At 28.3% G+C, this 15,848-nt stretch overlaps 2 protein-coding genes across 2 annotated transcripts; one reads left to right on the plus strand and one right to left on the minus strand.

The window, feature by feature from the left end:
- Positions 1–2,279: 2,279 nt before the first annotated feature.
- Positions 2,280–7,694, plus strand: LOC127250128 (tetraspanin-10). The gene is made up of 11 exons (XM_051273287.1): positions 2,280–2,477; positions 3,487–3,599; positions 3,677–3,731; positions 3,849–3,904; positions 4,956–5,003; positions 5,407–5,455; positions 5,567–5,650; positions 5,734–5,801; positions 6,446–6,571; positions 6,672–6,747; positions 7,336–7,694. Exons 1-11 carry the CDS (start codon positions 2,418–2,420, stop codon positions 7,399–7,401), a joined length of 801 nt encoding a protein of 266 aa, XP_051129244.1. The 5' UTR covers positions 2,280–2,417; the 3' UTR covers positions 7,402–7,694.
- A 3,499-nt stretch (positions 7,695–11,193) lies between these two features.
- On the minus strand, positions 11,194–11,775 carry LOC127250439 (uncharacterized). The gene has a single exon (XM_051273723.1). The coding sequence runs from the start codon at positions 11,773–11,775 to the stop codon at positions 11,194–11,196; it is 582 nt and encodes a 193-aa protein (XP_051129680.1).
- Between the last annotated feature and the right edge of the window lie 4,073 nt (positions 11,776–15,848).

Here is a 15,848-nt window from a genome sequence, read left to right on the forward strand (position 1 = left end):
CTAAAAAAAACCGATACATTTTACTTGAACAAATAAAAATACAAAATAAATAGCTTTGACTCAAACGGAAGAAAGTTTATTTAACAAAATACTTGTCCAAACTACTATTGAAATAAAAAATAAAATAAAATTCTAAAAAATACACCCTTATGAATAAATTGACTTAAATAAAAACAACCTGCACTATACTTGTTCATTAAAAGTCAAATTAAGATTTTTGTTTGAACTCAATCAATCTAAAGTTTTATAAAATATATGTTTGTTGAAAAAATACAAATAGATTTATTTGAAATAAATCGTACAAATAATATACTTTCTCCGTCCCAAAAGAGATATTTTATTGGGTGTTGGCATGAAAATTAAGGAATAATAGTATTTAATTGAAAATGAGTATAAAATATAATGTAAAATATTAAAATGCCCTTGTTTTTTTGAAGAATTTTTAAAAGTAGGTTAGAGTAATAATTATGGATAATTTGAAAAAATAAAAATAATTTTGCTATAAAGTAGAGACTACAATTACTAAATAAAAAAACAAAACAATTATTTTGAAACTCACGAAAATGAAAAAACAAAATAATGTGACAGAGGAAGTATAAATTTAATTAATGAATTTTATATTTATTAAATAAATTTTACATGTACAACAAAAACAACTTTAAAAAAATATATACTCTAAATTTTAAATAAAAAAATATAGAGGATAATACAATACTTTTTTAAAAATAATTTTAAAATAAACGTAAACAAATTAAAAATTATCTACGTTAAGAGGTTGTTTGCCAAATAGCTTTTTGAAGAGTTTTTAGCTTATTGAATAGCTTTTAGCTGGTTGACCGTTCAAAAAGCTAATTTAGGTGTTTGGTAAATTAGTTTTTTGGAATAGCTTTTTGGACCCAAAAAGCTAATTTCTGATAAGCTAATTTACGCAACGTTTTTAAATAACTTTTTCTGTAATTTTTTTTTATTCCTTATATGCCATTAAAAATTTATTATGTATTTTCCACAAATAAATATATTTTGCTTATTTATTAATTATATTAGAATATTTTATTATATTATAGTTTTACTTTTATAAATTTAATATAATTAATTTTTATATAAAAATTATTTTAATTATAAAATATATAAATTTATTAAAATCAAAATAAAATAGAAAATATAAAGATTAATAATTTATTTTTATATTAAAATTACAATATATAAATTTATATTAAAAATAAATTAAATAAATTAAATTTATTGAAAATTATAGATATAGTAACTAATCGATAATTAAAATAATAAATATATACATAAAAAATTTATTATTTTATATTTTACATCATTTTCAATAGAACAAATTGTTTATATATTTCAATAAAAATATATTATTCTTTAAATATAACTATAATAAAAATAAATACTTTTATAACACTTTTATAATTTTTAATAACTAATAATAAATTTTTTTAAACATTCTAAACTCAAAAAAACATAATTGAATATATTAAAAACAAAAATAAAATAGAATTGTCATCAATTGTCATTTTACGTATAAACAGCTAATATCAAACAGTTATTTTACCAAACATTTTGATACAAACAACTAATCGAATCAGCTAGTCAAACTAGCTGATTAAATCAATTAACAGCTATAAGCTAATTGGCAAACACGCTCTTAGCGATAGACTACCTTTGTCCAAATGCTACAAAAGTGGTCAAAATTGATTTTGACTTTCTTGACCAAATCCAATAAATTACCGCAGCTACAATTTATTATTTTCTCCTTCCTATCTAATAATACGCGTGCATACAATAATTTAAATAAAATATAATTAGTAAATAATAAAAAACAAATAATTAGTAAATAATAAAAAATGAATAAAAATAATTATTATATAATAAAAATAATCATAAATTAAAATTATAATAATTAAATAATTTAATTAAAATTAAAAAATTAAAAAATTTAAAATTTAAAATAAAATTAATATATATAATTATTATTAAAAAAATTAAAAAATAAATTAAAACTTACGTATAAATTTAAATAAAGTGGGCCCCAACCTTACCTTTTTCTTCAATTTTCTGCCGAAGGCATGTGCTTCCATTTTCACCTTTTCCAGAACTAGCCCTAGGAGGATTTTCTTCTGAGGTCCCCGGACTTCCAGAACCCCGCGAATCGACGCTTCAACTTATTTAAACAGTTCCTTCTGGACTGGAGTTGAGGTCCTGGACCTTCTGAAATACCACTACAAATGAAATTGGCCCGGGCTATCTTCTCTCGCTTCGACGAATTTAATAAAAGGATAAAATCCTGCTGTGTCTGAAGCGATTCGTTCTCTTCTCTTTGGGGCATTTAATCGAACACGTAGAGTGCGTTGCCTCTGTTTCTTCGGAGTTGTTGAGGAAATTAATTGAAGGAAAGAAAGGGGATGAGTTCGGGGGGAGGGACAAGCACTTTTGTTATCCGATGGATCAATTTTCTTACATCAGTACGTACGCTGTTCTTTTCGCTTGATTTTTTGATTTCATTTGTTGTTAAGAGTTCATACAAATGTTTGTTTGAGTTGCATTTGCATTTTCCTCCTGTTTTTGATTTTATTGATTATTGTTTTGATAATTTCTGAATTTTGTGGTCGGAATGCAACGAATGTGTAGTTCGATACTTTCGTTTTTGTTTTAAGGAAAATGTTAGGGTTCTTACTGCATTATGGAAGTGTATTTTGAGGTATTTTAGGGTTAGTTTGTTCGTGTTTTTTTGGAAGTTTGGGTTTTGAAATTTAAAATTTTGAATTGGATTGATTATGAACATGACGATATTTTGAATATAAAATTGATAAATAGATTTGATATTTATAGATTTTTTTTTCCTTTTTTTTTTTAAAAAATAAAGAATAGAAAATCTAAAAAATAACTTTAAACATAAACATCCTTTGGGATCATAGAACTTTTTTTGAATAGTAAAAAGTAGGGTTTGATGTAATGTTATGTGAAAGTAAATATATATTTGAGGTGATATATATATATATATTATTAAATGCAAACATAGTAGTGTGTCCTTTTTTTTCTTTTTTAAAAAAAACACATTTAAAAAAAAATCAATATATTACACACATTTATTATTTTTATATTACGTACATAATTTTTTATACCTCACATAAAAAAAAGTTATTAAAACCATTTCACAAAACAAACACATTTGATTAAACTCAAATCAACACTCTATTTCAAATCAATTTCCGGCTCCGTCCACACAATGTTTTTGATGAATTGATTTTTGGAAATATCATTTTTGGGAATCGCAATTCCAAAAAATTGCTACACGAACAAACCTATTTATGCACTATTTTGTTTTGGCCAATAAAATAGTGAATTATGCAATAAAATTTACGACATATTTTAGGCATTTATTCGTATATAATTTACCCTAATTGTTTTTGTGCTCGGATTTTATAGTTTGTTTTGAATAATTTTAGTCGTGGTTTCAAATTTGATGTGTAGTTATTGGCAATGGGAGTGGTGGGTTTCGGGGTGTGGATGAGCACTCATCACGACAACTGTAGGAAGTCTCTTACACTACCGGTCATATGTCTTGGCGCTGTCATCTTTCTGGTGTAAGAACTCACAACATTGTCATAATCTTTTGTGTCGGAAAAGAACATAACAATGGTTTATATCTCTTTTTTTTTAGATCAATAATCGGTTTTTTAGGTGCATGGAAGAACAACACAATCTTGTTGTGGATAGTATCCTTTCGACTTACGGTTTGTTAATGAGTTTTTTTTTTTTTTTATTATTTAATTAGTTTGGGTTTTTTTATCAAATTATTTGTGGGTTGTTGCTCCTTAGCCGTCTACTTACAGTATCTTGTCTTTCTTTGCGTTATACTCATAGCCATTTTGGTCTTCACGGTGTTGGCGTAAGTATTGCTCATCTTATTGACGGCTACGATCTTTTATATTTATCTGACGGTTATGATGAGTTGAAGAACGAATAGTTACTTTTAGAGTTATAATAGTTGCAATTAGGCATTGAGAATACTCATGAGATATATTTAGGGTGTGTTTGTTTGGTGGTTTGAATTTCTGTCTGAATAGTAAATATTTTGAATTGGAATAGTTGTATGATGTAATATAACATGCGATGATGTTTTGAATGTAAAATTGATTTTTAGTATAATATAGAAAAGAAAAATTCGGTGTTTCATTTGATTTTTTGGGGGGGAATTTTTTTCGATGAATAGTAGAAATTTGATAAAATTGAATAAAAGAACCCACCCTTAAAATATCTTAGGGTGTGTTTGTTTGGGGATTTTCCCCCAAGTATACTATTCATCAATTTTTTTTTTTTTCCAAAAATATCAAATCAAACGCCTATTTATATCACATCATACAACTATTCAAATTCAAAATTTTTACTTAAATTCCAACTCAAAATCCAAACTCCAAAATAAACACACCGTTAATAAAAATATTGAGAAATATTATAATTTTAATATTGTAAATTGGAATTCGTCATTTATGTAATTTATTTGAAATTTATTAGAAATTAGTCCCGATTCAATTCTATTATTTTTATATCCTATTCTTGTACTACTAGAATTGATGGGCTTGCAATGTAGGCTTGAACAAAGTCCACGTCGGCTAGCCATTTAAGACATTAGCTTATACGACGGACACCTAAAAAAATTAGAATGTTTGGTAATAAAGGACTAAAACAATACCGATTTCTAATTACATTTAAAAAGAACATAAATGATAAGGAGGTTAATTTTAATTTGTCTTAAAATACTCCATAATAGTATTACTTTCTAAAAAATGTAAAATCTATTACATAGATGTGAGCTTGGAAGTTGACATCGAGCTAAAGTGGATTGTTCTTCAACAATTTCCTCTGTTTTTTTTTTTTTTTTATCGAAAAGATTAAGGATTTTATATATGAAATAAATAACAATTTCCTCTGTTTTGTAGGTTCATAGTAACGAACAATGGCTCGGGACATGACATAGCTGGTTTGAGGTAAGACAATCTGACGATTGCTTCACTTTGCGCGTGTTTAAAATTACTTGTCCTATGCACTTTCATGTGTAATAAATGCTACTCCGTCTGTCCATTAAGTATAGATATATTTACCGAGTCAAATCGCGTGCAAGTCTATAAATACTAAAATACCCTTAAATTGTACCGACTATCACCTAATAAGGAATGTACGTTGAAAGGGGTATTTTGGTACTTCATGTAAAAAGATGGGATATTTTATTAATATTATGGGGTCGACGTTTACAAAAGTAGGAAATGTGTCCATGTTTTTGTTTATGTCCTAAATGGTAAAATGTGTCTATTGTTAGTGGACAAATTGAGTACAAAGACGACCTTTTTGTTATTCCTATGATGTTTTTATCTTTCCATGTCCCGAGTTTAGGTATAAAGAGTATGAACTCAATGACTACAGTTCCTGGTTTCTGAAACAAGTAAGGATTTGTCTGTGGTACCATTGAACATTAGCACGAAATATTGATTTATTTATTTATTTTCGATGTAAAATAGTTCTTTTTGTATATTTTTTTGGGGGTATGTTTCAGCTAAATAATTCCCATAACTGGAACCACCTGAAGAGTTGTCTTGTTAAGTCGGAGGACTGCAATAACCTGTCCAAAAATTACAAGGTTTGTATTCGAATTATTTTGAGTTTCGATTAGTCTCTTCACTGTTGTCAAATCTTGGTTATGTTTTGATAGTTTTTGTACAGACCCTCAAGCAATTCAAATTGGCTAAGTTAAGCCCAATTGAAGCGGGTTGCTGTCGACCTCCATCCGAGTAGGTGCCTTATTCTTTCTCTATCATTTTAATCCTTTTCGCAACATGAAATTGCTCTTTAGTCCGATAAGAAATTATATCCATTTTTGGTTTTTCTCGAGTAATCTTATAATCTTTAAAGTTTTGAAACTTAAAATGATACGAGGGGTAGCAAAAATAAGTATGTTCCGAAAGCCCGGTCCGAGAACCATGTTTGGGCTTTAAAAAATGGGCCTGAAAATTTTTGGGTTGTGCCTGGCCCGGCATGCTAATGAACCAGGCCATACATGGCTCATGAAGGTCGGACCGTGCCTGGCCTGGCCTGGTTTTTAAAATTAATATTTAAATTTTAATAAATTTATATATATTAATTTTTGAAATAAAGATAAAAATTAAAACATAGCTTGATGGTAAAGTTCTTAATTTGTATATGTTTGGTTGTGGGTTCAATTTTTTACTTCTAAAAACCGGTCCGGCCTGGCCCGAATTGGGACGGAGGGAGTATAATTTTGGTGTTTTCATTGCATTTTTTGTGTTTCGTGTTAGTGAAACTAAATAATAATTTGGATGATTTAAGACATGTATCCTTGTTCTTTCCTGAACTTGTGTTCTTACAATGATTGTGAGGCTCGTTTGATTATTGCGCGTTTGGACATTTTAATTAGGTGTGGCTATCCGGCGGTGAATGCATCGCACTACGACTTGAGCTTCCATCCGATGAGTTCGAACAAGGATTGCCGGCTCTACAAAAATTCGAAGTCTATTAAATGCTACAATTGCGATTCTTGCAAGTAAGCTTTGCGCCGCTCACCTTCATATAAACCACCTTTTTTTGTACATCGAGAATTCTTACCGGTGGAAACTTGTCTTTTTTTGACCGGCCTACTAAAGGGCCGGAGTTGCGCAGTACATGAAAACCGAATGGCGAGTTGTTGCTATCTTCAATGTCATCCTCTTCATCGTCTTGGTACGTCAACTTTGTAATTTTCTTTTCATTTCTATACTATTTAATATTTTATTTTTTATTTTTTACTTTAAAAAATATCACATCGTATGATTAATTTTCACCTTTAGAACCCGAATCAAAATTTAAATTCCAAATAAACACGCCATTATTTTCACCCATTTAAGTACGAAGATGTTCAAAAATTGCGAAGTGAACGAATATATTTGTTTTCTTCAAAAGATGAAATATAGTTCGAAGAGAAGAAACTATAAAATTAGCTTTTTATGTAATATATATATACTTCATCTGTCATTCAAATTTATTGCTACTTTTCTTTTTTGATTGTCATTTAAATTTATTCCCGTTTCATTTTTTAGTAAGAAAATACCATTTTTTTCTACATTTTCTGTATTCTAAAAACTAAAAAGTTCATATTTTTATTTGTTTTTTTTTAAAACTCGTGCCTAGTCAAATGAGTACGCAATTGAATGACGGAGTAAGTATTTTAAAAATAATTACTGCCGATAATCCAAAAGTATCTATGTAAACCGCAATTATTACAATTGGAAACAATGTTGTTTCTCCTAAAACCCGAGTGATGTGATGCAGTCGATCGTCTACTTTGTGGGTTGTTGCGCGAGAAGAAATGCTTCAAGGGACAACTCGAAAGTTTAAGACAACAACGATGGATGTGTTCTTTCGCTTTGGCTTCCGAAACCTCGGAGAAATCGAACATGAAGAAATGAAATCATGGGAGAGTGTTAAGTGTGATTACTTAATCCTTATTGACTTTGATGTTGTCTTTGTATGAACGAATTTAGGGCAAAATTTTGTGAATAACATTGCCACAAAAATGTTTTGTTAAGGTAAATCCAAATGGATGTATGGCTTTGCTTAATTCAAGGTTGTGTAAGGTTCGGATTTTGGTCTGAAGTTTTAAAATAGTACTCCATCCGTCCCACTTCTCATGTTTATTTTTTCATTTTCGTCCGTCTAATTTATTTATTCACTTTTTTTTTTTGAAAAAGAATTATGCACTTTAATCTTAGGGGGCGTATTCAATCAACCAGGCTTTTAAAAGTCTTTTAAAATCACGACAGTATTTAATATAGACTTTTAAAAGTCTTCTAAAATTTTGAGATATTCAACAATCCATAACTTTGAAAGTTTATGAATTTTAATGGTTTTTTGTGAAAGAAAAAAATCTCTCATTACCATCAGATTCTTAAAATTATTATTATTATTATTATTATTATTATTGTTGTTGTTGTTGTTATATATGTAATCAATAATATGATAATATTTATCACTATTATTATAATTTTTAATAAAAATAATAATTTAAAACTAAAATATATTGACAAATTATTATAATTTTTTCTTAAATATATATTTTTATATTATGAATACTCCCTTCGTCCCAAAATTATAGTCCGAGTTTGTTTGCCACGGGATTTAAGGAATATTGATATTATATTAGTATTGACAATTGTGTAATAACAATGAAAAAGTAAGAGAAGTTTTATAGTGATACGGTTATTTATGAAAATAAGACTATTGTTTTAGAACGGACAAAAATGATAAACATATATTGGGAGGAGGGAGTATAATTTTAAAAAATATTATTATCACAATAATGTATTACTGTAATTTTTTCTTTTTAATTATCTAATATACTATATTATCATTGTGAAATAGATATTTAAATATATATTTTTTTGTTTAATTTATTTATTTATTTTAATATTTTTTTTTCAAAAATCGTAAACTATTTATTTATTTATTTTAATATAATTTTTTTTACATAAAAAGTAAATAAGTATATATTATTTATTAATATTAAATATTATCTTATTAATAATTATTTATTATATTTATAAAATTTGTTGTTTGATATAAATTTATATAATTAATATATATTAAAAAAAAATTATTTTACAATCCTATAAAATCAATATAAATCCATAAAGAATTCAATCAAATCAGTAGAAATCCATCTAAATCAATTACTCAAAACCATCAAACTTAACGTAAACTCTGTAAATTTTCTAAATCCACATAAATCCATAGACTTTTTAAAATCCAAAAAAATCCCAATTGAATACACCCCCTTATTTTAAAAAATTTAATTTATAATTATTTTTTAATTTTATTTATATTAATAAATTATTTTAATCTTAATCTATAATTATTTTTATTATATGATAATTATTTTTATTAATATATTTTTAATTATTTACTGATTATACCCATTTTAAATTCTCGTATCTTAAGTAAAATAGACAAAATATCCCGAACAGAGGGAGTAAAAATTTGAATTGAAACGATATTTGTTGTAATATAAATATGTATTTACCTTAATATGTATTCAAACAAAGCCCAAATTCAAGTCGAGGTCCAAATAAAAATAATATAATAATTGTGGATAATGATAAGATATAGATAAAATTGATAAAATTGGTAAGATTACCATATATATATATATATTATGTAGTCACGAAAAAAGAGACTCATAAACCAATTTTTCCCTTCCAATTTTTAATGCAATTTTTTCTTTTCTGTTTTGTTTGTTTCTTTTCTCTTTATTTTTTTTATTTTTTTTTTGCTTCCTTTAACATTGTCCCATTTTTATCTATTATTTGCGAATACTGTTTCAGATTTTTCGGAGAAAGTCGGAGAATCCACCCGAATCTTTTTGAAGGAAATCGGAGAATTCACCTAATTTTTTACGATTCTTTCAAAAGAATCCGGAGAATTACCTGTTTTTGACCGGCACTCCGATAAGCTGTCGATGGAATTTTTGAGCGACAATAATAATACAATATAAAATATTAACTACCATGCACAATAATTAAAAAACGCAAAAAATTTGTGTTATCCCAAACTGTTATTTGAGATGAAATGAATTGATCTGCCTAACCTAGGGAAATTGAGAATAATCAATAATTATTTTTATTATTTATTTTTGAATAATGATAAGTTATTGATGAAATAGAATCATAACTAATTTAAATTTGATTTATGTGGCTTAGGAGAAAATTCATCCAGCACCATATTTTATCATTCAATTTTTATTTTCTCTTTATTTATTTATTACTCCATCCGTTCCACATACCGTGTCCGCTACTACACCGTAGACACGGTATTAAAAGGGGTAGACACGGTATTAAAAGGGGTGTAATTAGCAGATAATTAAGAATGTATTAGTGAAAATAATTATCCTATAATATAAATAATTATAAATTAAGATTAAGATAACTAATTAGTTTAATTAAAATTAAAAAAAAAAAAAAATTAAAAAATTTAAAATAAGATTAAAGTGTGTAATCATTTTCCAGAAAAAGAAAAGTGATATGGTATGTGAGACGGACAGAAACGACAACGTGGACATGGTACGGAGAAAGTGGACATGGTACGGAGAAAGTATTTTTTTTTTCCTGCTTCGTTAATTTCTTATCTTCTTCTTCCTGGATTCTTTACTTTCTTGCTTTTTTGCATTTATTATTTTTATTGCTTTCATATTTTTCTTCCCTCTTTCTTTCGATCTTTTTTTTAAACACAGTTTTGCATCTTTTCTAAAGAAAATTGGAGAATCCACCCCAATTTCAACATGCTCGTTCCAATAAGTCGCGGGAAATATTTTTGAGCGAGAACTTGTTTTAGAGAATGTTTGATAATTGGATTATTGATTAGCTTTTAGCCTAATTGAAGTATTTGGTAAACTTAATTCTTTTGGAAGAGTTGGATAGAATCTAAAAGATTCGAATCAATCTCCACATACAAATTCAAAATGAAGAATGCAAACCAATGTTTTAAAGATATGCATTCAAAAAAAAAAAAAAAAAAAAAAAAGGAAAAAAGATCACTAATCCTAAATTGCAAAATGGAACTAACTAGAGTGAGAAAGATCTTCAAGAAATCGAAGAACAAAAAGAAATCGACAATCAAAGAATTGAAGAATTCCTATCATGTTGACAATAAAAATAAACTCCATAATATCGAATTCTTCTAACCCCATCTTCTTGATTATCGATCTTTCAAAATCCTAATCTTGAATTCGTTGGAACCTCATTTTTTTTGATCATCGGTTTTTCAAAACCCCAACCTTAATTTCGTTCGAACCCCATCTTTCTTGATCATCGATTTTTCAAAACCCTAATCTAAAATCAATTCCAACCCCATCTTTCTTGATTATTGATTTTTCAAAACCCTAATCTCAATTTGGTTCGAACCCCATCTTTCTTGATCATCGATTTTTCAAAACCCTAATCTAAAATCAGTTTCAACCCCATCTTTCTTGATCATCAATTTTTCAAAACCCTAATCTAAAATCAGTTCCAACTCCATCTTACTTCGCCATCGAATTTTCAAAACCCTAATCTAAAATTCATTAGAACCCCAATTTCTCGATCATAGAATGCTGAAAACCTAACTAAGATTCCTCCAACCCCATCATTCTTGATTATCCTACAATTGTAACTTTTCGACAATATCGGCGACGACCTCCTCGACGTTGAGGTCCTTGAGCGGCTGAAACGGCGGCTCCATAGCCATCAGAGACAAAAAGGTCTGCCCGTCGTCTCCTGCATCGCCGTCGCCGGCGACGGCCTCCCGAATCCGGAAAGACTTCTGCACCGGTCCGACCGGGTTCCGCTGAACCGCTATTCCGGGGATTGCTATTTTCAGCCCATTCTCGATTCTAGTGGCCTTGGCTTTGAACGTCCTGATCTCCTGACCGTGCTCGATTATAATCGATCGGGCGTCGCCGGCTGGTGCGGCGGCGGCGGGGGCGGATTCTACGGCGGCGGAGGAAGTGGAGGCCGTGGCGGTGCCGGAGGTGGACGCTTCGGAATTGGAGGCGGAGGTTTTCTTCCTCTTCTTGGGAGGGAGATGTTTTAGGCTATCGTCAGAGATGTCGTGGATCTCGGCGGCGTCTTCGGCGATGGACTTTCTTTTGGCGGCGGCGCCTCGGGTTTCTACGGTGGGGCCAGTCGGCGGCGGCGGCGGCGGCGGCGAAGGGGGGCCGCTGCTTCTGGTTTTTGGCGGCATTTGAAGCTCAAATGAAGGCCTTTGGCACTGTTTAATGTTTCTTTAATTTCTTTTTGTTGAATTAATCGAAATGGAGGAGAGAAATCAAGGAAATAAGAATTGTTTTAATTTTCTTGGAGGAAAGGGGGGTTGAAGATCGATGAGAATGTTCTTAATTCGAAGCCTTTGTCAAACTGTCATTTGTCTTCTTCCTTTTTTTATTAGTGTTTTCAGAAATGATCTGGTTCGTTGGATCATTTTTGGACGGTTACGATTGCTGGTAGTTAAATCGAACTCTTAGGCCAAAGGTAAAGGGGGGAGAGAGAAAGGACAAATATTTTGGACTTCTTATTTGCAAGTAGGGAAAGGAATTTTGGATATGTTTCTTTATCCATCAAACCCCAAATTTCAAGATTTTATTTTTTATTTTTTATTTTTATTTTACAAAATATTTTGTTATTCATTATTTTAATATTAAATTTAAATATATTTTTTTTAAACCAAATCAAAAGAATCAAAATTAAATATTAATAACAATACATGGTAATAAACTAGATAGTGCATTTACAATTCGTATTGGTATAAAAATGGGTTCAAACGAACACGAAATTAGGATTTTTGAAAATTTGATGATCAAGAATGATGGGGTTTGAATGATATTAAAATTAGAGTTTTGAATAACAATCCATGATCAAGAATGATAGGGTTTGAACGATTTTGAGGTTAAGGTTTTGAACAACAATCCATGATTTTGAAATTAGAGTTTTGAACAACAATCCATGATCAAGAATGATGTGGTTTGAACGAATTTGAAATTAGGGTTTTGAACAACAGTCCATGATCAAGAATGATGAGGTTTGAACAGTTTTGAGATTAGAGTTTTGAACAACAATCCATGATCAAGAATGATGGGGTTTGAACGATTTTGAGATTAGAGTTTTGAATAACAATCCATGATCAAGAATGATGGGGTTTGAATGAATTTGAAATTAGGGTTTTGAACAACAATCCATGATCAAGAATGATGGAGTTTGAACGATTTTGAAATTAAAGTTTTGAACAAGAATTCATGATCAAGAATAACGTGGTTTGAACGAATTTGAGATTAGGATTTTGAACAACAATCCATTATCAAGAAAGATGAGGTTCGAACGAATTTGAGATTAGGATTTTGAACAACAATCCATGATCAAGAATGATGGAGTTTGAGCGATTTTGAGATTAAGGTTTCGAATAATCCATGATCATGAATGATGGAGTTTGATCAAATTGGAGATAATTAGGATTTCGGACAATCCATGATCAATGTGCGTTTCTTTGACCGTCAGGCATGATAGTTTATTTAACTCTTGGGCTTTCTTTCATTCTTAACACATTTTCCATTTTCAATTTTCAAATGTTTAAATTTCTTCAAGTTCAAATTTTCAAAATTGCTATATTGATGTTATAGTGGATTTTTTTTTTTTTTTTGATTCTTTACTATATAACAATCATGATTCTATGAAGACATATATAACACTCCTTTTGTCCTAGAATAGATGAACCATTTGTTTCGGATACGATTATTTAGTTAGTGTAAATTAATAAGTTATAATACTCCATCCGTCCCACATAATTTGTCCATATTTTTTATTTTCGTTCATCCCACATAATTTGTCATTTCTATTTTTGGAAATATAATTATGCACTTTAGTCGCATTTTAAATTTTATAATTTTTTTAATTTTAATTAAACTATTTACTTATTTTAATCTTAATCTATATTTATTTTTACTAAATAATAATTATTTTTACTAATATACTTCTTAATTACTTACTAATTATACTTTATCTAAATTCCCGTGTCTACAGTAATACACTCATATTACATGGGACGGAGGGAGTATTATTTTATTATTTTTCTATATGAATAGTATTGTTGCAATTTTAAAAATGTGAATTAATATAATATATCATTAAAAGAAATTTAGAATATGTGTTTTAATTTTTTTCGCATTATATCTCAATAAAATATCTATAAATATTAATATTATTTTGTAAATAATAAAATTTTATATAATATAATCTAAATAATATATATTTATTTATTTGTAAATAATAAAATTTTATATAATATAATCTAAATAATATATATATTTATTTATTTGTAATCAACTTAAACTACTTTTATAAAAACAATGAGAAATTTTAAATATAGATAAAAAATATTTATTTATTAAAAAGAGATAGAAATAAATGAGTTTTAAGCAGGATCTATATATAAGATCTTATAAATTTAATTTACTTAATTTATATTTATTAAATAGGAATACCTTTACTAAAAATGGGTCATTTGTTATGGTACGGAAAAAAAAAAGAAAAGAAAAGAAAAGATCATTTGTAGCTGGACGAGCGAGTCTATTATTTTCTCACATAATTTTAAAATGAATGATATTCCCTTCCTTTCATATCTATCTATTCATTTGCTTTTTACACGAATTTTTTAAAATATTAGTATTATATTGGAATATAGTATAAATAAAAATAAAAAGATTAAACTAACTTTATTAATATTATATGATATAAATGTAATAATATTTGTGTAATATATTGTAAATTGAAAAAATATTTAAAATATTAGTAGACAGTACAATTATTAAAAAAAAAATCTTTATAATGATACAAATTAAAATAAAAAAATAAATAAATTATTAAGAGACATATAAAATATTATTTAATTAGCATGAGACTGACAGTACGTAACTCATACTATTTTCATCATAATTACACATTGTGTGATTGAGTATATATATTTATATCTCAAGTGTAAATCCATATATCCAATAAAAAAGACAAAAATTCATAATTAACAAAAAATTTGATTTTATTTTCTTATCAGCATTAAAATCTGCCCACTTAAAGGGTATTTGTTTGGGGGTTTGAATTTTAAATTCACTATTCATCTCATTTTTTTTTTTAAATATCAAATTAAACATTTACTTTTTTATTTTTTTTATAGGGTAAACTGTTTTTTAGTCCTGTAATTGGACCCCCTTATCATTTTAGTCTCGTAAGTGGAGTCTATCGCAAACTAGTCCCATAAGTGAAAAAATTTCGCTGTTTTAGTCCTCCGGCGCCGGAGACGCCCGCGTGGCTAGCCGGAGGTGACGTGTCTGCCAGGTGTCCCGCCAGGTCAGCGACACCTGACGGACACGTGGATTTATTTATTTTTTTTTCAATTTTTTTAAAAATTAAATCAAATTAAAAAATTAAAAATAAATTAAAAATAAGTTTTAAAAAAAATTTTAAAAAATAAAAATAAATAAAAAAATCCACGTGTCCGCCAGGTGTCGCTGACCTGGCGGACACGTCACCTCCGGCGAGCCACGCGGGCGTCTCCGACGCCGGAGGACTAAAACAACGAAAATTTTTCACTTATGGGACTAGTTTGCGACAGGCTCCACTTACGGGACTAAACTAATAAGGGGTCCAGTTACGGGACTAAAAAAACAGTTTACCATTTTTTATATTATACTAAAAATCAATTTTACATTTAAAATATTACATCAACACTTGTTTATAACAGCATACAATCATTCAAATTCAAAATTTTTAATATTCAAATCTCAACTCAAAATTCAAACCCCCAAAGAAACAGACTGCGGTATAGATATAGAGGTTTTGAGACTTTGAAAAATTTTGGAACTGATGTTTTGTTTGATTGTTTTCTTTAAACTACAGTTGTTAAATATTAATGTTACTTTTTTTTTTTTTTTTCGAAAAAATATAGTATATATAAAAGAGAGTCTAAATTAAATATTCACTACCTCGTGTTTTTAATTAATTAATTAAATTTGAAATTATATGACTTATCATAAAAAATAAAACGCGATAGGCATGAATGTACACAATTTTGTCAAGATGCATTTCAAACAAAAAAATCGAACAAAAGATCACTAGCCCTAAATTCCAAATTGGAACTAACTAGAGTAGAGCTGACAATGGGATGATTCGTGTCGGGTTGAATACTTTAAACCGTTAAATTACTCAACCTTAACTCGATCCGTTTATAATCGTGTCGGGTTCAAGTTGATCCGTTTATTATCGTGTCGGGTT

The sequence above is a fragment of the Andrographis paniculata genome, unplaced genomic scaffold (genome assembly GCF_009805555.1).
Source record: "Andrographis paniculata isolate CXL003 unplaced genomic scaffold, ASM980555v1 Contig37END, whole genome shotgun sequence".
Taxonomy (NCBI): Eukaryota; Viridiplantae; Streptophyta; class Magnoliopsida; order Lamiales; family Acanthaceae; genus Andrographis; species Andrographis paniculata.